The sequence below is a fragment of the Rhinopithecus bieti genome, unplaced genomic scaffold (assembly GCF_001698545.2).
Source record: "Rhinopithecus bieti isolate Rb0 unplaced genomic scaffold, ASM169854v2 scaffold_13207, whole genome shotgun sequence".
Taxonomy (NCBI): domain Eukaryota; kingdom Metazoa; phylum Chordata; class Mammalia; order Primates; family Cercopithecidae; genus Rhinopithecus; species Rhinopithecus bieti.
This window is the reverse complement of record NW_016807866.1, coordinates 609,925-633,386: the sequence shown is the minus strand read 5'-3', so window position 1 is coordinate 633,386 and position 23,462 is coordinate 609,925. Positions and strand designations below refer to the sequence as shown.

The following is a 23,462-nucleotide window of genomic DNA, read 5'->3' as shown; positions in this document are numbered from 1 at the left end:
TCTAAAGAGTATTTTGGCCTGATGCCATGAACACAGTGCCAGCCAGATAGTAAGCTTTCCGTAAATGGTAGCTCGCTCTAAGTTGAGGTACATATTAACTTCACTTTGAAATGTACCGACTTTACTCCTAAGAAATATGGTAATGTCTGTCCTGGCTGAACCTGTTGGTTAAGTATTGCCAAAGATTTACTGCTCTAAAATTAAAGTTATGATTTTAGATAGTTCCTGACTTGTGGTTGACTTAAACATATTGATTGTATGAATATGTTTTCTTGCTTATTTATTTAGGATATATTTGGATACATTAGGAAGTAACATTGCCGGAAACTAGGGCAGTCTATGGATATGGAAACTTCTGGGGTCTTTGGATGTCTTTTTATACCTGCCTTAAAACAATGGTGGGGCTAAAAGTTTTTCATCATGCTTTATGGAGTAGGAACCTGGGGCCCTTATCATGGCTCATGCGTCTGTTCGGAGGAATTGGTCTTTCACTGGGAGTCCTGGCCCTGCCCCAGGGCCATCAGTGGGAAGGTGGAGTGGCTTTGCTTTGTGCATGAATCCTTATTGCCATCTCAGCTTTCACAGAAGCCAGACAAACACACCCTTGGTGAAACAGTGGCTTTACACCAGATGGGGTGTGGTCATCTGTCAGCATGTCCTAGTTACAATCAGCTGTGAGCCAGAGAGCCCGTCTCAAGGTCACCCCCCTCAGTCATGCTTCTGCACTCCGTGGAAGGCAGACAGTGCTCAAGAAGAATTTCCTGGAAGGAACACCGTCTGTCCCTTCTGCAGCAGTATCCTGCATCTTCAAGACGGCTGTTTGCTGCTGAATTGTGATTTTTAAAAAAATAATTGTCCAAGACAAGAAACATTTCTATGAAATTTGTCACTGAGCCTTCGTGGAAGGATGAGGTCTAGAGCATTGCTCATCACATCACAGTGGCCTCAGAGGACCACCAGTGGAGACTCCTGTCTGATCCGAGTACCAAGAACCGAGAACTTTTGTGCTTCCTTTGAGCCATCGATTTGGACATTGTGAATTTTACAACTGCCATGTTTTTCCTATTTGACTTGGCTGTTATAAAGCTTACTGTTAAATGGAGCTAGGTATGTAGCTCAATAGGATATGCATGGTTACCCTCTTTCCTCCTATTACTTATTAAATTCTGTATCCTTGGAAGTCATTCCCAAGTTTTTTCTTAAGTATCAGTTTAAAAAGTGATGAGACTTCTTTAACTTTTATTTCTGAGCCATTTAAAATTTTCTAATGCGCTAGATCCATCCATCTGCATCTATCCATCTACCATCCATCAGTGATCCATTCACCATCCACTATCCCTCTATCCATCCATCCACCCATCTACCATTCATCCTTGTCTCTATCTCCATCCACCACCCATCCATCCATCTACCATTCATCCATATATCTATTATCTATCACCATCTGTCCATCTGCCATCCATCCACCATCCATCCATCCATCCATCCATCCCTCCATCCCTCCATCCCTCCATCCCTCCATCCCTCCATCCATCCATCTACCCATCTACCATCCACCTATTTATCTGTCAGTACTGATTTAGGGTCTAAGTATGACTATTAAAAACTAAGGTTGTTGGTGCTTATTGCATATGAAATAAATGTTTAGGATTTTGATCCAAGACCTCTGCCCGCACCATTTAAGCTCTGTGTAAAGGAAAACTTCCTGATTGTCATTAACCTACTGGTTATGGAAAATTTGGGGACACTAAATCATAGTAAACACAGTAAGAATTTACATACTTATATAAATTTTATAGTTTATAGTGTTATAAACTTATAGGAATCTTATAGGAATCTTACAGTTATATAGCTACACAGCTGTATACAGCTGTTAGCTGTACAGTTATACAGCTTATAGGAATCTTACAATTTCCTATAAGAAAAGATGTTAGAGGTAAGTATTGGTAAGGCAAACATATTATGTCCTCATTTTTTCTGATGGTTTTCAGAGTGGGTAATTTACTATCCCAAAGTCACATAATTTATGAAGTAATAGCACCTGGTAATTGAACTTGGGTATTTCCAGGGCAAATACAATACAGTGTCTTTTTCTCTATACACTGATCCCTGGAACTTGCAAGGACTTAAAAATGACAGAATGCCCCTTATGAGTGTGTTTTTGTTGTTGTTGTTTGTTGTTTGTTTTTTGAGTTAGGGTCTCACTCTGTTGCCCAGGCTATAACCTCAAACTCCTGGGCTCAAGGGATCCTCTGACCTCAGCCTCCCAAGTAGCTGGGAATACACATACGCCACCATGCCCAGCTAATTTTTAAAATTTTTTTTGTAGAGGTGGGTGTCTCACTGTTTTGCTCAGGCTAGTCTTGAACTCCTGTCCTCAAGCCATCCTCCCACCTCAACCTCCCAAAGCACTGAGCCACTGTGTCTGTCCCCTGCCCCCCACCCCCAAGTGTCTTCGACACTTTGAAGGTGAAAAAGAAAGTTCTGGTTTGGCAGACATTTTTGGAAAAGCCAAGGATTAAATGCTGTGGACACACTATTTCTGACACTTACCGTATTTTCATCTTAAATAATATTACAGGAGTGGAGCAGTGGGACTTCTCAGCCCTATCAATTTTTGCAGATATTTGAAGCCTGAGATTAGTTTTGGTAATACCTTCTTCACTTCCAGTACACGCATATTCCTGCGAAAACTAGTCATTTGACATATGACACAGAAATTGGCTGTATGAATTGAGGATTGTATTAGTCCATTTTCACGCTGCTGATGAACACATACCCCAGACTGGGCAATTTACAAAAGAAAGAGGTTTAGCTGGACTCATAGTTCCACGTGGCTGGGGATACCTCACAGTCAAGGCGGAAGGCAAGAAGGAGAAAGTCCCATCTTAGATGGCCGCAGGCAAAGAGAGAGCTTGTGCAGGGGAACTCCTCTTTGTAAAACCATCAGATCTCTTGAGACCCACTCACCAACTGGGAGAACAGCACAGGAAAGACCTGCCCCGATGATTCAAATACCTTTCACTGGGTCTCTCCCATGACACATGGGAATTGTGGGAGTTAGAATTCAAGATGAGATTTTGGTGGGGACACTGCCAAACCATATCAAGGATGTCTCAGAGTGAGACTGAAAAACTTGGTAATCTCCGCATTCAGTTCCCTAAGAGTCATCTTAATGTAATGTAAGCAGGCCTACTGGTACTGCTGGATTTCATCAGTATGGCTGTGTGTGTGTGTGTGTGTGTGTGTGTGTGTGTGTGTGTGTGTTGTAGCCAATTGAGTAGACCACATGCATCTGATAGCTGGATTAGTTAATTCTCCAATTTGTTCCACAGCAAATTTAAGGTGACTGATGTCATTCAATTTATAACATATGATTCAGTTTCAGTGAAGTGGGTATCATTTTGCTAAGGAAGCCTACTTAATACTGGCCCATTCTGTAGCACATTCCTTATGGTTTAAACATTTTAAATAGTAGTGGAAATAATAGCTAATGTTTATTGAGAACCGATCATGGGATACGGTAACGTTTATTGAGAACTGATAACAGGATAATTCTGTAACATAGATGATCTCATTTAAAGCTCATGACAGCCCAATGATTTAGGAATCTTATCGTCCCCACTTGTTAGAGGGATAGGACATTTAGAGTTTGCCCCAGGTCATGCTGAAAGTAAAGATTTGACTTGCAAAGCCAAGATGTGACCGGATGCGTGCAGCCCGACTCCCAGCTTGGACTGCCAACACTGAGCTTGGTGCGTAGCTGTCTCCCAGTGAAACTGAGTTCTTTGCAGCTCTTGGAGAAAACCCAGAGTACTGACAGTTCCCAAATTGCTGTGGTGGCATCCATTCACAAGGCCATGATGCAGTTAACTTGCTGTAAGGGAAATGGATACGTACGTGTTGGCACGTTTTGACCTTAGCATATCTGCTGATTGTGGAGCTCTTCATTAGGCCGCGTCGTGGATCAGTTCCACAACCAGGGTCATAGGCAAATTTTTCCCCACCAAAATCAGAAAGAAGTTATACCAAATCAACTCCATTTTGCTCTCCTTTGTGTTTTTCAAATAATGCCCTTTCTCCCTGTATTGTTTGTTTGTTTGTTTGTTTATTTATTTATTTGCTCAGGGACTAGAAGAATATAGATAGAGAAAAAAATGTATTCTATCTGAATACGTAATTTTTTTTAAAGTATAGAAAATGCATTATCAGCCTCCGTTGTGCAGGTGGAAGGACAGCCGCCTGCCTGCCTCCTTTGCCAGCAAGAATCTAGCCTTGCAAATTATTGGCAGCTGGCACCGTAATGAGTCCATTTCAGCATAAATGGGCTATTGCTTATTAATTTCTGCCAGTTCCTAAGCAATTCAGGAACTGCTTTGGAAATTTGGAAATTTGCAGAGAGCATTTTAAGGAGGATGGCCAGGGAAAGGGAGTGAACCGGGTAGCAATGGGGGCATTGTGGAAAGGGAACATATTGTGGGGTAATAATGGGGTGTTGCTGAGAACTTGTGCTCCTTTCCCTGCAAGCGTGAGTCACTAACTTCATGGTTAAATAGCATATTTTCCAAGATAAGGAAGAACTGTCTTTGCTTACTGTTCCATTCTGGATAGACATATATATTTATTGACTTACTGCCTGTATGTGGCTCCCTTCCACAAAATAGGCAGTTTTCTTCATGTTCCTGCTCAAAGTATTTGCCATCTCAGGTTCCCACCTGCTGAAACCACCAGCAGCGGGCAGCCCCAGGGAAATGTCTGGGAAGAAAGTACCAAAATGAAGCCACCCGAAGAGGCCCTTCAGGCCCTTGTTTGGCTTGCCCTTAGTATTTGTCATTTCACCTCTACCAGCAGGCTTTAAAAAGATGAAGGAAATCAAACAACGCCATTAACCCCACGTGTTCCTGGAGCTCTTGGTCCTTGATTTGCCATGTTAAATTACAGTTTGGATCTTTTACCTAAATTCTTTCCCATGCATATTCTTCATGTGTTTTCTCTGAATTTGATGTTTGCCTTCGCGAGAAAACGTGTATACAATGGAAAGTTCTATGTGATGGATTTGGGCTTCTGTTTTACTCTCTTTCCACATTTTCTTCAATATTCGTTGTAAATACAGCACTGCTTTGAGAATAACTGAGGGTTGCTGGTTTCCTTTCATTTCTGTTTCTTGAGACTCTGAAGATTGAGTGGGACATGGGAACCATTCCGTGATAACCTGTTTCTGTTCTCCAGCACCTTAATATAAACAGATAGGTTAAAATAATAAGATGACTTAGTCTGTAGGGCTATGGATTACCCTAAATGTAAATAGGCTGGTATTTATTTATTTATTTATTTATTTATTTATTTATTTATCTATTTATCTGATTTAAGCCTGTCGTTTTATGCCTGTATCCAAATGTTACATCATTTGATTTGGGATGTCATATTGTTATAGGAAAGGGGTCCCAACCCAGACCCCAAGAGAGTGTTCTTCGATCTCGCGCAAGAAAGAACTCAGGGAGAGTTTATAAAGTCAAAGCAAGTTTATTAAGAAAGCGAAGGAATGGCCGAGCGCAGTGGCTCAAGCCTGTAATCCCAGCACTTTGGGAGGCCGAGACGGGCGGATCATGAGGTCAGGAGATTGAGACCATCCTGGCTAATACGGTGAAACCCCGTCTCTACTAAAAATACAAAAAACTAGCCGGGCGACGAGGCGGGCGCCTGTAGTCCCAGCTACTCGGGAGGCTGAGGCAGGAGAATGGCGTGAACCCGGGAGGCGGAGCTTGCAGTGAGCTGAGATCCGGCCACTGCACTCCAGCCTGGGCGACAGAGCAAGACTCCGTCTCAAAAAAAAAAAAAAAAAGCGAAGGAATAAAAGAATGGCTACTCCATAGACAGAGCAGCCCCGAGGGTTGCTGCTTGCCCATTTTTATAGTTATTTCTTGATTATATCCTAAATGGGGTGGATTATTCATGCCTCCCAGGCTGGAGTGCAAAGGTGTGATCTTGGCTCACTGCAACCTCTACCTCCCGGGTTCCAGCGATTCTCCCGCCATAGCCTCCTGAGTATCTGGGATTACAGGCACCCACCATCATGCCCAGCTAATTTTTGTATTTTAGTAAAGATGGGGTTTCACCATGTTGGCCAGGCCGGTCTTGAACTCCTGACCTCAGGTGATCCGCCTGCCTTGGCCTCCCAATATGCTAGAATTACAGGCGTGACCCACTGCGCCCACCCCATGCCTCCCCTTTCTAGACCATATAAGGTAATTTCCTGACATTGCTGTGGCATTGTAAACTATCATGGTGCTGGTGGGAGTGTAGCAGTGAGGATGACCAGAGGTCAGTCTCGTCACCATCTTGGTTTTGGTGGGGTTTAGCAGACTTCTTTACTGCAGTCTGTTTTATCAGCAAGGTCTTTGTGACCTGTATCTTGTGCTGACCTCCTGCCTCATCCTGTGACTTAGAATGCCTTAGCTGCCTGGGAATGCAGCCCAGTAGGTTTCAGCCTCATTTTACCCAGCTCCTATTTAAGATGGAGTTGCTGTGGTTCAAATGCCTCTGACAGTGTTTCACAAAAAGTTGATGTCATTGAATTGATGAAATGGGTTTGACAGAAAATGCCCATTTCCTTCCTTCTGCCTCATCATTTCCTTTCTGTTTTTCTCTCTCCTCTGACCCGCTCCTCTCCAGGTTTTTGGCGCATTCTCACAGACTTAGATGAAACTGTGATGGCCACCCCAGGGGGCAGGTGCTGACATCGTCCCCAGCCCAGTGGCTGTTCATCCGGACACATATTTCCAACCTCAATATCTAAATGCCACAGTGCTCTTGGAGCAAGTTGGGCTGGGGACCACTGTTGCCTTTTAAGGTAGGTTTGCATATGTATATTTGAGCCTATTATGTTTGTATGAATTAATGGAAATGCTTCAAAGGTGGTGGGACAGATGCATTTTACTATCATTGTTATGTGTAGCTCGTGGGAAAAAGAATTTGGAATCACTTCCTTGAATTAGGGTTATACCTATCTGACAATTCAAAAGCATTAGCGTTAAAACAAAACAGAAAAAACAAAGTAGGTGCCTATGAAATCCTTTTCTCGCCTGTGAATTGCCCTCAGGATCTCGTACATTTATCCCTGGGCTTCACCATCTTTATATCGGATTATGTTTGAAAAAGGCAAACCCAAGCTTCAAAATCTGACTTGAAAACAATGATATGTTTTGTTTCTGCTTTGGATAATCTTTAAAAAGTAAAAATAAACACAGTCAAAATAATAATCTTTTCGAAATCAGAGATCATCTTATATTTGTTGCAAAACTTTCCTGCTTAGTCTCTGGTGTTCAGGGTATTTGTGTGTGACTTGGCAAAACTCTTTTCATGGGTTGTAACGATTTAGCGAAAACTTTCAGAACTTTGTCTCAGTTTAATCTTAGCTCTCTCCCTCACCCCCACCCCCCAACACCGTCTTCAAGCTCAGCCTCCAGTAGGGAAAAAACAGGCTTGAAACCAAGACCTCCCACTAGAATCTAATTTTAAATTTGCAATCTGTTGTCTTGTGATTTCGCTTCAAATTTAACTTAGAAATAAATACATTTCATCCTTTCTCCTGCAGTTTTGGAGGCCTGTTTTCAAGTCACAGAAGGGTAATGATTACGTTTATTTTAATAAGTTTCTAAATGCCTCAGGGGAGTGAGATTTTATATTATTAATCGTTATAACTTACATCATTAAATGTCTTCTGGTCAGATTTCACAACGTCCTTCCCAGCGACAGAGAAACCTTGCTTTCACAGTTAACTGTTGACTTGAATGTGATATAAATTGGATTATCATGGGCCCACCAGTGAGATCTAAGGTTTTATGTATTTGCAGTACCCTTGTTACAAGACAGTGCCGGTGTTGAACATTCCCACTCAGAAGAGCTAGACTAAAACTTCTGTGTATTTAGTTTACAATCACAAGTAAGATATGGTTTCTGCCATTGAGATTTTTATAATAAAATGAGAAGAGGGTACTTAAAAACAAGACAGATGTGCCAGTGTAAAAATAACCCTGCCATAGATACAATGAGAGGCGGTCAGTGTGCCATTGAAACATAGTGAAAAAGTGGAGTAAGTCCAAGCTAGGTAGTATTTTCTTCATCTTAGGTAATTTTCCCAGACCATCTGTTTTAGAGTTTGGGTTTGATGCTGTTTTGTTGTAGCTGTCAGCATAGTGCCCACATCCTCACTCTCTTCAACTGTAAAAAAAAATTCAGTGACTTAAAAACCTGTTGGCATGTTCTATTTATTTTACTTTCCTTCAAATGAATTACATATTTAGTATAAAAACATTAGAAAATACCAAAAAAAAAAAAAAAAGGTGTAATTGTGAAAATTGCCCTACAAGCAATCCATCCGGAATAATTTCTTTTTAAAATTCTTACACAGATTGATCATGTATATAGGCCTGTGAAATATTTACATATTAATATTCTTTTTTTTTTTCCTGAGACAGCGTTTCGCTCTGTCACCTAGGCTAGAGTGCAGTGGTGTAATCTCGGCTCACTGCAACCTCCGCCTCCCGGGTTCAAGCGATTCTCGTGCCTCAGCCTCCTGAGTAGCTGGGATTACAGACGTTCCCCGCCACCACACCTAGCTAATTTTTGTAGTTTTAGTAGAGATGGGGTTTCACCATGTTGGCCAGACTAGTCTCAAACTCCTGACCTCAAGTGATCCACCTGCCTCAGCCTCCCAAAGTGCTGGGATTACAGGTGTGAGCCACTGTGCCCGGCCACATCTTAATACTCTTGGAGAGAATTTTTAACTCTCTCAAAGTCCGTATCTTGAATGTGCATCTCAAATCTAAGATTTTAATTCTGGAGGATGAGAAGAATTTGCACTAGAGATGTTTGATCCCAGTGGTAGAATCACCTTTTGGATTATTTACTCCCACACAGGGAAAGCCCTGACCGGCTGACCCACAGGGCGAGGCATTGTTCATGTGGAACTTTCCTGTTCTTCAGCTAGAGGGTGGGGCATCCTACTGTCTGCTAGGAGCACCACTGGAATCTCTGGTGTAACTGAGGGCATTAGACATCCTAAACCATAAAAATATTATTACAACCTCCTTAGTCCTCAAGGTGATGAAGTTGTTTCCAGATTCCCTTGTGTCTTTTTCTTTCCTTCCCTGTTTTCCCTCTCAGCAATCTGTGGTTGTGGAAGGATTTTTCTGTGTTCTTTATGCCCAGGACTTTGACCACAGGGTGGCTTTCTATTAACTGGAATATTTCCTTACGCAGTACAGGTGGTTTAAAAATGCAAGGTACGTGCTGTATCTTGGGTCATATAGGGTTGACCTTTCTTTTTTATGTGTGTTCTATTTGTTTACTCATGTATTTTTTTTTTTGGAGAAGGAGTCTCGCGCTATTTCCCAGGCTGGAGGGCAGTGGCACCATCTTGGCTCACTGCAGCCTCTGCCTTCTGGGTTCAAGTGATTCTCCTGCCTCAGCCTCCGAAGTAGGGTTGGGATTACAGGCCTGGCTAATTTTTGTATTTTTGTAGAGATGGGGTTTTGCCATGTTGGCCAGGCTGGTCTCCAACTCCTGACCTCAAGTGATCCACCCTCCTTGGCCTCCCAAAGTGCAGGGATCAGGCGTGAGCCACCACGCCCAGCCTTTACTCATGTATTAATATCATCATTGATGTTCATAATGATCTTACACAGGCATTGCAAGCAGTGAAGTTTCTCATTAATTTCAAGGGTGTTTACTTTTACTCAGGAAGCACACTTGTAATAGTTGCTTTAGAAGTCTGATAATTCCAACATCTGGGCCACCTTGGGATTGGCATCTATTGATTGTCCTTACCCCTGAGAGCTAATCAAATTTTCCTGGTTCTTTGAAATGCATTGTGGACATTTTGAATATTATGTCGTGATACTCCAGGTCTTGTTACATCATCTGGAGAATATTGATTTTTCCTAGTTGTTATTTTGCAGGCAGTCAACCTGACTGGGTTCAGATTGTAAGTGCTGTCTCACCTCCGTGGGTGGAGGCTCTAATGTCAGTTCAGTGTTCAAAGCCTTTGGTATACTGCTTTGAGTTTGTCCTGTTTGTGCACCACTCAGGTGTTAGTCTGAGGGTTGGGCTGTGGTTTATGTCTTGATTCAGTTCTCAAAGCTTTTGCTGTCTTGCTTTGGGTCAGTCCTAGGCATGTGCATCTGAGGAGTGAGCCTGGCACTTGTGCAGATTTATACGCACCATTATGGGATGTTATTTTCCAGTTCTCTTTTCTCTGAGATCTCTACACCATTCTTGATTCCTCTGGGTGGAACAAGGTCTGATCCAGAGTTTTTGTTGCCTGTGTCATAGCTTCACTGGAGCTATACTCACCCTTGGTATAAGGCTGGGTGAGAAATTAGGACATTAAAAACAAAATAGGAAACTCACCCTTAAATGGGTGGCATCCTCAGGTTTTGATCTTTTTTTTTTTTTTTTTTTTTTTGCTTTTGTTTACTTGTTGGTCCAGAGTTTTTAGTTGTCATTAGCTGGGGCAAGATAGGCCTTAGTTGGTTTACTCCAACTTGCTGGCACCAGATATTAAAAACTTATTTTTTTCACTAGTTTGTTAAGACAGAAGCTTTATCCTCAGATAATCAATGTCACCTCTTTATTTAACCTCATTTTGGACCACTGTTCTGTGTTTGCTTTGTACTTTCTGATCACATTTTGCTAGATGATGCTCAATAAATGCTTGTTTTTTTTGTTGTTGCCTAATTCATTGAAATTATGTTAGAATATTCTAGATGCTTTTCAGCTAAAAATAAAAGGGGATTCAACTACATTTTTTTTGGAAGAACTCTCACTTTAAACTACAGTTTTATTAGACTACTCAGTTAATTAAGACTCATTTTGTTTGTTTAACTTTTTATTTCAAAATAATTATGATTCACAGGAAATTGTATGCAGGAAATGTAACCATCACCCAGTTTTTTCTAATGGTTGCATCTTGCATAATTATAGTAAAATACCAAAGGCAGGAATTTGACATTGTTTCAATGTATGTGTATAGTTCTATATCTTCTTTTTTTAAAAGGCTTAGTAGCTTAATAAATCTATAAAAGCAGTCCCTGAGAAATGACCACCTATCAGATATATATGGACCACCCTAACTAACAAGTATTTATGCATATTGATAAAGTTTCTTAAAATACCTTTTAACTCCTTTACTATGTATAGACAGTCCCCAACTTAGGGTGGTTTGACTTGTGTTTTTTTAACTTTACAGTGGTACACATGCAATCCTTTTGTTTTTCACTTTCAGCACAGTATTCAATAAGTTGCATGAAATATGTGTTGAATGTGAAATATTCAACACTTATTATAAATAAATATTCAACAAATATTCAATACTTAAAATAAACTTTGTGTCAGATGATTTTGCTCAACTGTAGGCTAATGTAAGTGTTCTGAGCACATTTAGGGTAAGCTAGGCTCAGCTATGATGTTTGGTAGGTTAGGTGTATTAAATGTATTTTTGACTTAGGATATCTTCACCTTACAGTGGGTTTATGACGACATGACCCCATAATAAATGGAGGAGCATCTGCATTTAATTTGATGGGATTTAAAGGCCTTTAAGGTGATTACTTACTGAAAAGTTTAACTCATCACTTTAAGAGAGGATCATGGTGTTGGTAAGAATAGAAAAATCACACTTGTCCTATTGTCTTTGATCCCTGGCCCTAAGCACTCCCCTGGGAACTCCTGATGCTTTGACCCCATACCACTTTCAGATGACACTCTTGCCCATCATGCCACTAAGTCTCCTTTGCCCCCACTTTCTCTGGATCCTCCTAGGCCTGAGCAGTTCTGCACTCATTGCCCTGACTATGGGGAGAGCTGCTTTCTCGATTCTTAACCTCATTCCTGAATCTCTGCACTGCAGCTCCAAAAGGAAGAGGAAGATAGGAACTGAAGGCAAGAATTCAGTGGAATGAGACAGGTGCAAGCCCTTAATTCTTTCCCCAGGAAGCACTGGGGGTGGGGAGGGGAACACACTGGAGCACAAGCTGAACACCCTCGCCCCTAAGTTCATGGATCAGGGTGACCTTCAACCCGGTGGTCCAGAGTAAGGGACGGACACAGACCTGCAGATGGAAAGGACCCAGAGAGTAGCAAGCTGATGGGGAAGTATCTTCAGGCATCCTGAGAGAAGAGGCTAGTGTATTTAAGACTGATGTGTGCTGTGTCTCATTCGCATTGTGGTCATGTTCTCACCTATGTTGCATTGTAGTTGTATGAGTTTTCACATCTTACATTAAAGTGTCTTTGTCATTCATTCATTCCAGGATTTTTTTTTCTTTTGAGTTTTTAGTGGTTTTTTAATGGACCACCTACAACCTTTCAGGCTGGGTTCTAGGCAATGAGGATACAGCAGGAAACAAGACACTTCTAGCCCTCCTGAAGCTTAGGCTCTAGTGGGAAGAGAGAATAAGAGAGACCAGTAGAGAATAGGAAAGACCAGTAAGTGAAATATATATTGTTGGTTACAATTATGATCAATGTGAAAAGCAAAAGAAGAGGGGTAAGAAATGTTGAGTTCTGAAGCACTGGGTGTCATTTTAGATGGAGGGGTCAGGAAAGGCCTCCTTGACAAGGGGACATTTGATTGAAGGTCTGAAGGAACTTGGTGGAGTAGGCGGAAAGGTGGAGCGTTCTAGGCAGAGGGACAGGTACAGGCCCTGAGGCAGGCTAAGGAAGCCAGAACTCAGAACAGGGATGTCCAGTCTTTTGGCTTCTCTGGGCCACATTGGAAGAAGAAGAGTTGTCTTGGGCCACACATAAGATACACTAATACTAACGATAACAGATGAGCCAAAAAAACCAAAATCACAAAAAAATCTCCTAGTGTTTTAAGAAAGTGTATGAATTTGTGTTGGGCTGCATTCAAAACCATCCACGTGGTCCGCGGGCTACGGGTTGAACAAGCTTGACTTAGAAGATTGGAAAGAAAGAAAAGCATGAGAAGCCAGACTTGAGGTTTGAATATTGAGAGTTGTTCTTAGACTAAAAACCTGTCCTACCTCCTTCCTACCTAGTCCCTAAACATGAGAGCTATCTGGGACCACTAACATTCTATAGAAGTAAGTCATAGTCAGAAATTAAGAGTTTAATGAATTTAAACCTGGTAATGCTTCCCAGCTTGAAATCTAGTACCAGTTTTCTGGCATCCTCCTTTTCAATGTCAATCCCAGTTTCTGCATTTCAGCTTGTCCTTCTTGTCCCAAATATTCTCTCTCCTACCTAGTGACTGTGTGATGATGTTGGTGAGGTGCTAGTCCTTCACTTTTTGCTTTTGTTACTAAAATGCACCAATATTTATGGTTCTTTATCATGCGTGGAATATTTCTAGTCTTGTGGAAGCCGTAAAAAAAGTAAAAGTAAATTTCTGCCCTGAATTTGCTTCCTTTATACTACAGGAACAACAAAACCCACGCAAATATAAAATGCAAATCAGGTTTTGTTTGTTGAAGATAAAAATAAAAAGGGTTAAGTAAGATAGAATAGGAAGAAATTAAGATGATGGAAGTAGCTGGAATTTTACATATGTACACGGAAAGGTTAAAACTTAAATTCACCGGCTGGGTACGGTGGCTCACGACTGTAATCCCAGCACTTTGGGAGGCTGAGGCGGGCAGATCACAAGGTTGAGAGATCAAGACCATCCTGGCTAACACGGTGAAATCCCTTCTCTACTAAAAATACAAAAATTAGCTGGGCATCATGGCGGGCACCTGTAGTCCCAGCTACTCAGGAGGCTGAGGCAGGAGAATGGCCTGAACCCAGGAGGCGGAGCTTACAGTGAGCCAAGATGGCGCCACTGCACTCCAGCCTGGGCGACAGAGCGAGACTTTGTCTCAAAAAACAAAACACAAACAAAACAAAAAAAACTTACAATTCACCAACTTTCTGGGGGTTGCCAGTGGGGCAGGGGTTGTCCCTGAAATGGAGATGGTGTCTCCTGTATGCAATGAGCAATTTCAGCTTTTCACACTGATGTTATTTCGGAGTCCTCCACTGATCCACATGGGCTTTCATCGTTCTTACTAACCTTTCAGGAACAGCTTTCAAATTGAAGGGTGTTTCAGCAGTCCCTAGAACCTTATTTTTCTTAACCTCAGTTGCTTCAGACTTCCTGCTCACTCTCCTTAGGCCATCCCCTGAGAGTTTCTCTTAGTAGGATTTAGGAGATTTGGCATTCCTGTCTACATTCTAGTTCTGAAGATAAAAGTGGCTTCTTTCCCACCTTGGCCAGCTGAAAAGAATCTTGCTACTAAAAATGCTATGAATATAACAGACCCGTCAGCGTGATACATGGAGTGCGGTAATTCTTGAAGGTTGGGGCCATTTCCTTCAGGAAAACCTCTCCTGACTGAGGCTTTTAACTGGATGAGTTTTCTGTTGGCAGAAACAAGCCTTACCAGAAAGCTGTTGTTGAAAATGTATCTGTCAATTTATATTTGCAAACTTTTGATATGTGTGCTAGAGGAGGGTAAATCTTAGCATATTTGAGGCAACAGTTTTGCCTTTTCTTTTACTCAGTTTATTTCATCATAGTCCTTTCCTCTTTTACATTTAAACCTATGTGATTCTTAAAATGGGGCTGTGACGAACATTGGTTCTAAGTCTTTATTTGTTGGCAAAACATATAGTTACATAGGCACATCCAGGTATCTTAATATGTACTTTAAAAAACTAAAGAACTCCAAGGCATTGGTCAAAGCCTTTAGTGTTATTGAAATGCACTTTTATTTATTTTACTTGTAAGAAATGTAGCATGTGCCATTCTTAGGAATTTAGATAATATAAATGGTTGTGCACAGACCGTTGATCTTTTCGTTTTTATCTTTTTTCTTGCTTCTTAAAGATACCAGAGAAGCATGAACATATTGCTTTGAAATCTACTTGCTACTAGTAAAAAGGAGACTGTCTTTCTTGGAAAATTCCCTCTGAGATTCCTCTGATGTGTGACCTGGTGGGGAATATTCCAGACTGGGAATAACTTCACATCCGGTGTCTGTATGAGTTATCCCTGAACTCACTGGAACATTCAATGGAGGGTTTCCCTTTGTATTGCAACAAATTTTATTTCAGTAAAGATGTGCTGGTGAGAGTTTCAGTAACATTTTAGCCTGAACAGTGGAATTATAGAGTAAGTCTAGGATCAATGTGAAGGTATATTGTATTCCAGGCTGTTTCGATCTCTTTGCAATGATCACAGTAATATCACTTCCTGCTTTGCCACCATGCCTTTTACTTTCTTGCGTATTGCGTGCCTTGCCTGGCTGGAAGTTAGCTTCATGAGAGTAGGGGATGTGTCCCTTTTGTTCCCTGCTGTATCTCTGGCTTCTAGAACATGGTAGGTGCTCAATGTGTATTTTCTGAATGAATGACTCTCTAGGTGGTTAAAAGAACCACCTCAGAGATATGCCCAGTTACTCTGTTTTTCTTCTTTCCTTTCCAACTATTTTCATGTGCATTATCTTAAGTGCATAGAATTTGAAGTGTGCCAGAGAGACCTCATGGAGCAAGGAGAATAGGCTAAGTAGAGTCACAGTTGTCGAGCTTTGAAGATTTTTCTCTTTCCCACTGTGGGTAACAGAATTGTGTCATCGGGTCAGTGAGAGAGACTGTAAAAATATTAAGGAGGGACTTGAATTAACCTGGGGGGCCCCAGAAGGCTGAATCACACTTAGTGGTTTCACAATGTGAATTTCTGTTTGCAGGGCACGCTGTACCAGATTAATGTTCGCAGGTTGGATTTGCTCCCAGAAATAAACCCATTAATCTACTGCTAAGCAGAGAGCGGAATTTCTATTTTGTTTTGCCCATCCCCACCACCCCTCCATAGCCCTCCCAAAATGCCCCTAAAATCCAGGTTCTCAGAAGGCTGTGACATTAAAGGTCAAAGCTTTTTTAAATTTTTGACTTTGATTTACTAGGAAAAGTTGATCAGACTTATACTTTGAGGTTTTCCATTTTTGATTGATTTTGAAGTATTATTAGAGCTCAAAGAGAGCACAAACAAACAAACAACAACAACAAAAAGCCCGGAAGTACCCATTGGCAGGGAGGGAAGGAGGTTACCAAATGCACCTCTAAGTTTTGTTTTTTGAAATATGTATATCATTTCAAACAGAAATTACCCCTTTGGTGAACATTTTGGTTTGTACTTTCAGAGTTTTCAATTTATAGATAGGAGTAGAACTTCAATTATTTAGTAAGGAAGACAAGGTCAGCGGAGTTTCTGGCTGTACAAAAGCAGCGCTCTCAGCTGTGTCCTGTGACCATCTTCCCTCTGGGCAGAGACAAGTCTAACTGTCTGGTGCTCATATTTAGGAGCTCATTTCACATCTCAGGGGGCAGTCTCAGTAGATGATGTTACTGTTGACCTGCTCCCAGGTAAAAGTCCAAGAACCTACCAGGTGCATGTAAGAAGTTGTGCTGTTACTTACCCAACAAGCCCTGTGAACCAAGGTGTTCTACCCTCCCTGCAGGCTGAGCTCTTTCTCTGAGATGCCTATACCTGTACTAATAGTGACTCAGTTCTCCCCCTTTCCCCTGCTTTGCTGCAGACCATAAAACCATGGGAAACGCAGAAAGTCAACATGTAGAGCACGAGTTTTATGGAGAAAAGCATGCCAGCCTGGGGCGCAAGCACACGTCCCGCTCCCTCCGCCTCTCGCACAAGACGCGGCGGACCAGGCACGCTTCCTCGGGGAAGGTGATCCACAGGAACTCCGAAGTAAGCACCCGATCCAGCAGCACCCCCAGCATCCCCCAGTCCCTGGCTGAAAATGGCCTGGAGCCCTTCTCCCAAGACGGTACCCTAGAAGACTTCGGGAGCCCCATCTGGGTGGACCGAGTGGACATGGGCTTGAGACCTGTGTCTTACACTGACTCTTCTGTCACTCCCAGCGTAGACAGCAGCATCGTCCTCACGGCAGCCTCTGTGCAGAGCATGCCAGACTCTGAGGAGAGCAGGCTTTACGGGGATGACGCTACATATTTGGCTGAGGGAGGCAGGAGGCAGCATTCCTATACATCCAATGGGCCCACTTTCATGGAGACGGCGAGCTTTAAGAAGAAACGCTCCAAATCTGCAGACATCTGGCGGGAGGACAGCCTGGAATTCTCACTCTCTGATCTGAGCCAAGAACATTTAACAAGCAACGAAGAAATCTTGGGTTCCGCCGAAGAGAAGGACTGCGAGGAGGCTCGGGGGATGGAAACGCGGGCGAGTCCGCGGCAGCTCAGCACCTGTCAGAGAGCCAATTCCTTGGGTGACTTGTATGCTCAGAAAAACTCTGGAGTGACAGCAAACGGGGGGCCGGGGAGCAAATTTGCAGGCTACTGTCGGAATTTGGTGTCTGATATTCCCAATCTTGCAAACCATAAGATGCCACCAGCTGCTGCTGAAGAGACTCCTCCGTACAGTAATTATAACACACTTCCCTGTAGGAAATCTCACTGTCTCTCTGAAGGTGCCACCAACCCACAAATTAGCCATAGCAACAGCATGCAAGGCAGAAGAGCTAAAACAACTCAGGTAAAGTGATTGAAATTTGTTTCAATATTTTGGGAATGGTGCATGACTCTTTCAGTGCATGACTTTGCTCCTACTATTTCCATCTTTTAATCGGGTTTTACCCTGTTTGCCTGGTAGTTGCTGCAGCTGGTGCTGTTTTGGGAGGATTTCTGTCTCTTCTGCTTTGCCCCTCTTATAGTTCTGTGGTTAAGGGGTGGAGATTAAGGGAAGTAAGTGTGTGGGGGGAGTGGCGATGTGATAGGAGTGGGAAAAAAGCTAGTAAGTTCATATTGGGAAACTGCTTCTACATCTTAGTTCTTCAACAGCATCCCACTTACTCCAGCTTCCTTTCTAACTTGGTCCTTCCCGTGGAAAAACAGGCATGGTGGGTTGCAGACTCTTGGAACTTATTTCTTCACTGCAGCAGGTGGGAGGAGGTTAGTCGGCAACTCCTTTGAGGAGGCATTTTAAATTCTGGGCGGGTTTGGGTCACTTGTCATCTCCTCTCGGTGGTTGGCAGGCTCACTGCCTTACCGGGAGCCATTTCAATTTCCTGTTCCGTGCGATGCTGGCCAGCCCTGTCTCTGGAGGGAGGTGTAGCGGAAGGAATAACATGAATGGCTTCCAGTTTTTACTTTGCAACCAGCTAGTTGTTTGACCTTGGGCAAACCCTGACTTCTAGTCGTTCCTCAGAAAAATGGGGATAAAGATGCTCAGCTTGCCTGCTTCGGGGTCTAGTGCACGAAACCGTGGGGAGGAAACTAAGAGACTTCGCTCCAGCCTGGGTGACAAAAGCGAGACTCCATCTCCAAAAAAAAGACTTTGAAAGTGTTTTCCTAGTGAAAGGAGGCACCATTACCTTAGTTGGCAGTGATAATTAAGATTAGGATAATAAAATGTTGGGCAATTGAGCCGGCTTGGTGGCTGCGGCAGGGGGATGCTTTGAGCCTAGGAGTTTAAATCCCACCTGGGCAACATAGTGAGACTCTGTGTCAATAAAAGAAAGAAAGAAAGGTGGAGTAATCCTGCATGCATTGGGCCTTTTCTGGTACTTCTGTTCCCCAAGGCAGAGTTCAGGGAGTCTTGGCTTTTGCTGAGGATGGGGAGGTGGTTTGTAGATGGTGCTTCAGGTTAACATTCCAGACTGGGCCCATTTACCTTGACGGCAGAGCAGCCTCAAGGTTGAGCAGCAGACTTCCCTGCACAGCACTCTGATTGCCCAGTAGGAGGTGGTGCTGCACCTTCCGGCCTTGCTCCAGTGCAAGTCAAATGGGCATTTCGAAGGTATGTTCTGCTGGAAAGGGGGTCTAAATATAATGGGCATAGGATGGAGGACGTAGGGGGAGCCGATAAAAGAAAACTGGCATTAGACTGTCTGTGTTCCTGCTTGAGGACAGGTTTTGCTGATGGTGTCCAAGCCAGGTATCTTGACTCTACCTCTTCTTACCTGAGTGACTTTGGGTAAGTTGTTCACTTTCCTGTAGCCTTAATTTCTTCATCTGTCAAATAGAGATGATAAGGTTTTTTGAGAAAATAGAATGAAATAATATGTGAAGCATAGTGCCTGGTTCTTAGGAAGCAGCCAGTAAGGGCAACTTTGTTAGCTGTTGTAATATTCATCATTGTTACTGGAACCACGTGGGTTGAGGACCTGGGGTAGTTGTTTGTATCAGTATCTTGAGTACCTCATAAAGCTGGAAACAGTAGACACTAGGGACGCTAAAAGCTGGGAGGGAGGAGAGCAAGAGTTGAAAAATGAATTATTGGGTACTGTGTTCACTGTTTGGGTGATGGGTTCAGTAGAAGCCCAAACCTCAGTATTGCACAATATGTCCATGTAACAAACATGCACGTGTACCCCTTGACTCTAAGGAAAGAAAAAAACACTTGTGTCCTAGAAACCAAGTTGCTACCAAGGCTGCATCTGTGGTCTGAGAAGGTAAGCCTGAAGCTTGCCTCTAGATGTACTCCCTGAATTTTAAACCCATCTCTTCTGAATTGAGAGTATAACGACACAAGTGACCAGACAACCCATCTGCAGCCCCTCTGTCTGCCCTGCGAGGGCTACTTCTGCACTGCCAATTGGACAGATCATGGAGATAAGTGACCTATTAAAGAGTCACCTGAAAGGGATCAAAGGGCTGTCTTAAAGGCATCGTCAGATTGGCACTGCAGGGCTGATTCAAAGAGATGAGGATCTAGAGGGCCTTCGGAGCTTAGAGAAGGATACAGTGACCCAGACTGTTAAAAGCAGAACATAACCTTCGACTTTCACTTTCCCCTGAACGGTGCTAAGTTAGTGCATATGCTGTGTAAGATTTGAGAGGGGTGCCCTGTTGTATTTTGGCTCTCCATGGTTCTGACACTAGGGATGGCTAGACCCCTGCTCTCCTTCACATTCCATGACTGATGGGGATTTGAGCTTTTGAGTTATGGTTACCCCCAGAAAATGGGCAAAGCAAAGGACAGTTCTCCCCTCCAGGTCTGGTACAACTGAAAGCTCTCATGTGTCATTGTTATATGAAATTTCCATTCTTTGGCTTGTCACCTTCTAAAATTGTTAATATATGGAAGTGAGATCATCTAAAGGTGATGTCTCATAAAATCACTGCTTAGGGAGTTTAATGTAATGGGAAGTGCCATTGGCCAGGAATCCTAAGAAGTGCATTTGCATCCTGGCGTGAGTGCTTACCCAGTGGTGACCTTGGGCCAGTCACTCCATCTTTGGTGGCCCAGGATCTGTTGCTGTCCAGTCTGAGTGACACCAGCCTCCCACAGGGCCATTAGGAGAACCAAATAGGATGCCATGCATGGAAACCTCTTGTGGAGCCTATAAAATGCACGGAAATATTATTTTTGTATTGACTTTATATGTTGAGCGAGGATCTTTAATGACTTGAAACAAACCCCAGAATTATGCACAACACTATCCACCCGCCCACATTTCCTAGTCTAAGTTTGGCGTGTTCATCCAACGCGATTTCTTGAGAGCCCACTATGTTCCAAACAGTGTATTTTAAGAGGCAGTGGGTGTGGAAGCTTCCTTGAAAAGAATGCTTTTATAAAAATTTTTTTTTTCTTTTTTTTTGGTAAAAGTTTTTGACCCAGGAGACCTCTCCAGTGAGCTGGAATCATAGATATTAAAGTCTCCTTGGCTGCCCTGGTGATGTAGTTGAATCTGTAATCATCCTGTCAGCAGTTTTACTCCCCAGAAAAGAGTTCCTGGCAGACATTTGACCCAGGAGCATGACCTCTAAGCCTGGAAGAAAACACATGTTATCTGAAATAATGTGAACAACTTCATTTGATTTGAAAATGATGAAAAAAGGGTTTCTGGCCCTTTTTCCTGTTTTTGGGTTTTTTCAGTAGTTGGATGGATTATTGAAATGTGAAGGCACTGGAGTTCACATTTCAGTCTTGAACGGTGGCACATACATTCTTCAGGGTCTGGCTGGCAATTTCTGGTTTAATCCGGGTATTTTATGAGCATGTTTGTTGTGCACGCACATGTGCACTGTGCAGAAAAGTTTGTCTTGGGGGTCAACGTGAGTAAAGCCTCATGCTATTTGAAGCAGAATTTACTTCTGTTGGTTTCTGTAAAAGTACTTAATAGGTTACTCCTTGGATTTAATTGATGACTAGTTCGTCTTTGGGCCTGAACTTTATGAATTTCTTTAGTTACAGACAGAGGAGGGGGCTGCCTAGTGTCAGACAAAGAAGTTAGCAGCACATCTGAGCTTGCAATTTTGAGGCTGTTACCTCTTGGTTATTTAACTTCTATGGATCTCAGTGCCTCTTAAATGAGGCTGGAGATTCTGCAAATGAATGAATGGAGAACTCGCGGCACAGTTTTACACATACAGATGCTTAATAGGAGTTGTTGTGATGGTGAAGACTGCCTCATTGTTCTAGGGTTCAGCTCTCCTGTGTCTTTGAGACACAAAGAATTGTGAGTTGGAGAGAGAACCCTACCACTTGATGGAGTCTTATAGCCAGGTTCTGTGTTCTGTGGGAAGCTTTGGCGTGGAGCCGTTGTGCATGCTTGCAAGGAGAGCTTCATTCATCCACTTCGGAGATGAAGGAACATGACCAGGTTCTACTGAGCATGTCTCTGGGAACCTCAGCCTCAGGAGAGCAGCAAGGAGCCCGGCTCTCCGAGCATCCCTAGACAGGTGTGGTGCTGGTGAATAGATTTGTGAGTTTCACTGGCCAGTTTCAGACACAGCAGCATTCCCAGAAAATAAAGAAATTAGGAGATAAGGTGTCACAACTGGATGAAAACCCAGGTATTCTTTTTTTTTTGAGACGAAATCTCACTCTTTTGCCCAGGATGGAATGCAGTGGCACGGTCTCGGCTCACTGCAACCTCTGCCTCCCAGGTTCAAGCGATTCTCATGCCTCAGCCCCTAGAGTAGCTGGAATTACAGGCACGCACCACTGCGCCTGGCTAATTCTTTGTATTTTTAGTAGAAACAGGGTTTCACCATGTTGACCAGGCTGATCTTGAATTCCTCATCTCCAGTGATCACCCTCCCGCCCCAACCTCCCAAGTGATAGGATTACAGGCGTGAGCCACCGCACCTGGTCAAAAATCCAAGTCTTCTGACTTGCTAATCAGGGAGGGCCTTTTCTTCCAAAGCACACACCCACTGCACTGCCTCCCTGTGCTTGAAAAGATTTCAGCTCAATATCCTCAGATTTTAAGATCAAAACCCTCAGTTGTGTACACAGACACACACACACACACACACACACACACGGACTTGGCTGAAAAGAAAATTGTTACTGCCCACTCTTGTCACCTAAAACAGTGATTACGGAGAGAGGTGGCCAGGATAACTCTAGCAGAGCCATCCCTCACGGCTGCCTTCTTTGATAAGCAAGTAGTCGTGTTGATGATTTCATTAATAACAAGGTAAAGAGTGCAGCATTGTCAGAGGAGGAGCTTGAGTTCCTAGAAAAATTGTCTTGATGTTTAAAATTTTGTTTTATTTTGCAACTGAGCTTCAATGCCTCAGAGATAAGTTTGTTTCCTGGGCTGAAAATGCACATCAACAACCATATGATTCTTGACCTTTGCTCACAGACTCTTGAGAATCAGATGAAAAATGTGAACCTTTTCCTTAGAAATAAAGACTTAGAATAAAGACTTAGAATAAAGACTTCTGCATATCATTTCAAGGGATCCATAGGTCCCCTAAAGTCCATTCCATCTAGAGGCGTCTTTCTGGTTAAGAACCTCAGGTTTTTGTAAAACAAATATTTTCACATAAAATCGATTTTTAAAACACCCTTGTCTTTTTTTCCCTTCTCCTCTGTCTTCTGTTTGATGCCTTTTTTTTTTTCTTTTCTCTTTATCTTTCTTTTTCTGGCACGTAAGTTAAGCAATGAGATATTTATTTTGAAAACGAACCCATGCATTTTCAACAAGAATATATATCTTCTTTGCCAAGATCTTTTTTTGGGAAGTGGGATGGTGGGTAGGTAGTTGAGAGATAGCTTATGTCAGCAGTTCTTAGACCTTTTTATACTCTTAAAAAGTAATTCAGGTGGCCTAGGTGGGCGAATCATTTCAGGTCAGGAGTTGGAGACCAGCCTGTCCTACATGGTGAAACCCCATCTCTACTAAAAATACAAAAATTAGCCGGGCATGGTGGCGGGTGCCTGTAATCCCAACTACTCGAGAGGCTGAGGCACGAGAATCATTGGAACCCAGGAGATGGAGGTTGCAGTGAGCTGAGATTGCACCACTGCATTCCAGCCCGGACAACAGAGCAAGACTCCGTGTCAAAAAATATACATATATATCTCTCTATATAATTATATATCATATATTTGATATATGAATATGAATATATGATATATATTTATATATAAAATATATTTGATATATTTTATATATAACAAATAT

At 42.6% G+C, this 23,462-nt stretch overlaps 1 protein-coding gene across 4 annotated transcripts in view; it reads left to right on the top strand.

Moving 5' to 3' along the window:
• The window catches only part of TIAM1 (TIAM Rac1 associated GEF 1), a 449,425-nt gene that overhangs the window by 279,569 nt on the left and 146,394 nt on the right, over nt 1-23,462 (top strand). For all 4 annotated transcript variants that reach the window (XM_017883884.1, XM_017883885.1, XM_017883883.1 and 1 more), the window contains 2 exons: nt 6,673-6,850; nt 16,599-17,572. In XM_017883884.1, coding sequence (XP_017739373.1) covers nt 16,610-17,572 — 963 coding nt within the window. In that variant the 5' untranslated portion in view covers nt 6,673-6,850; nt 16,599-16,609. The remainder of the gene's footprint in view (nt 1-6,672; nt 6,851-16,598; nt 17,573-23,462) is intronic.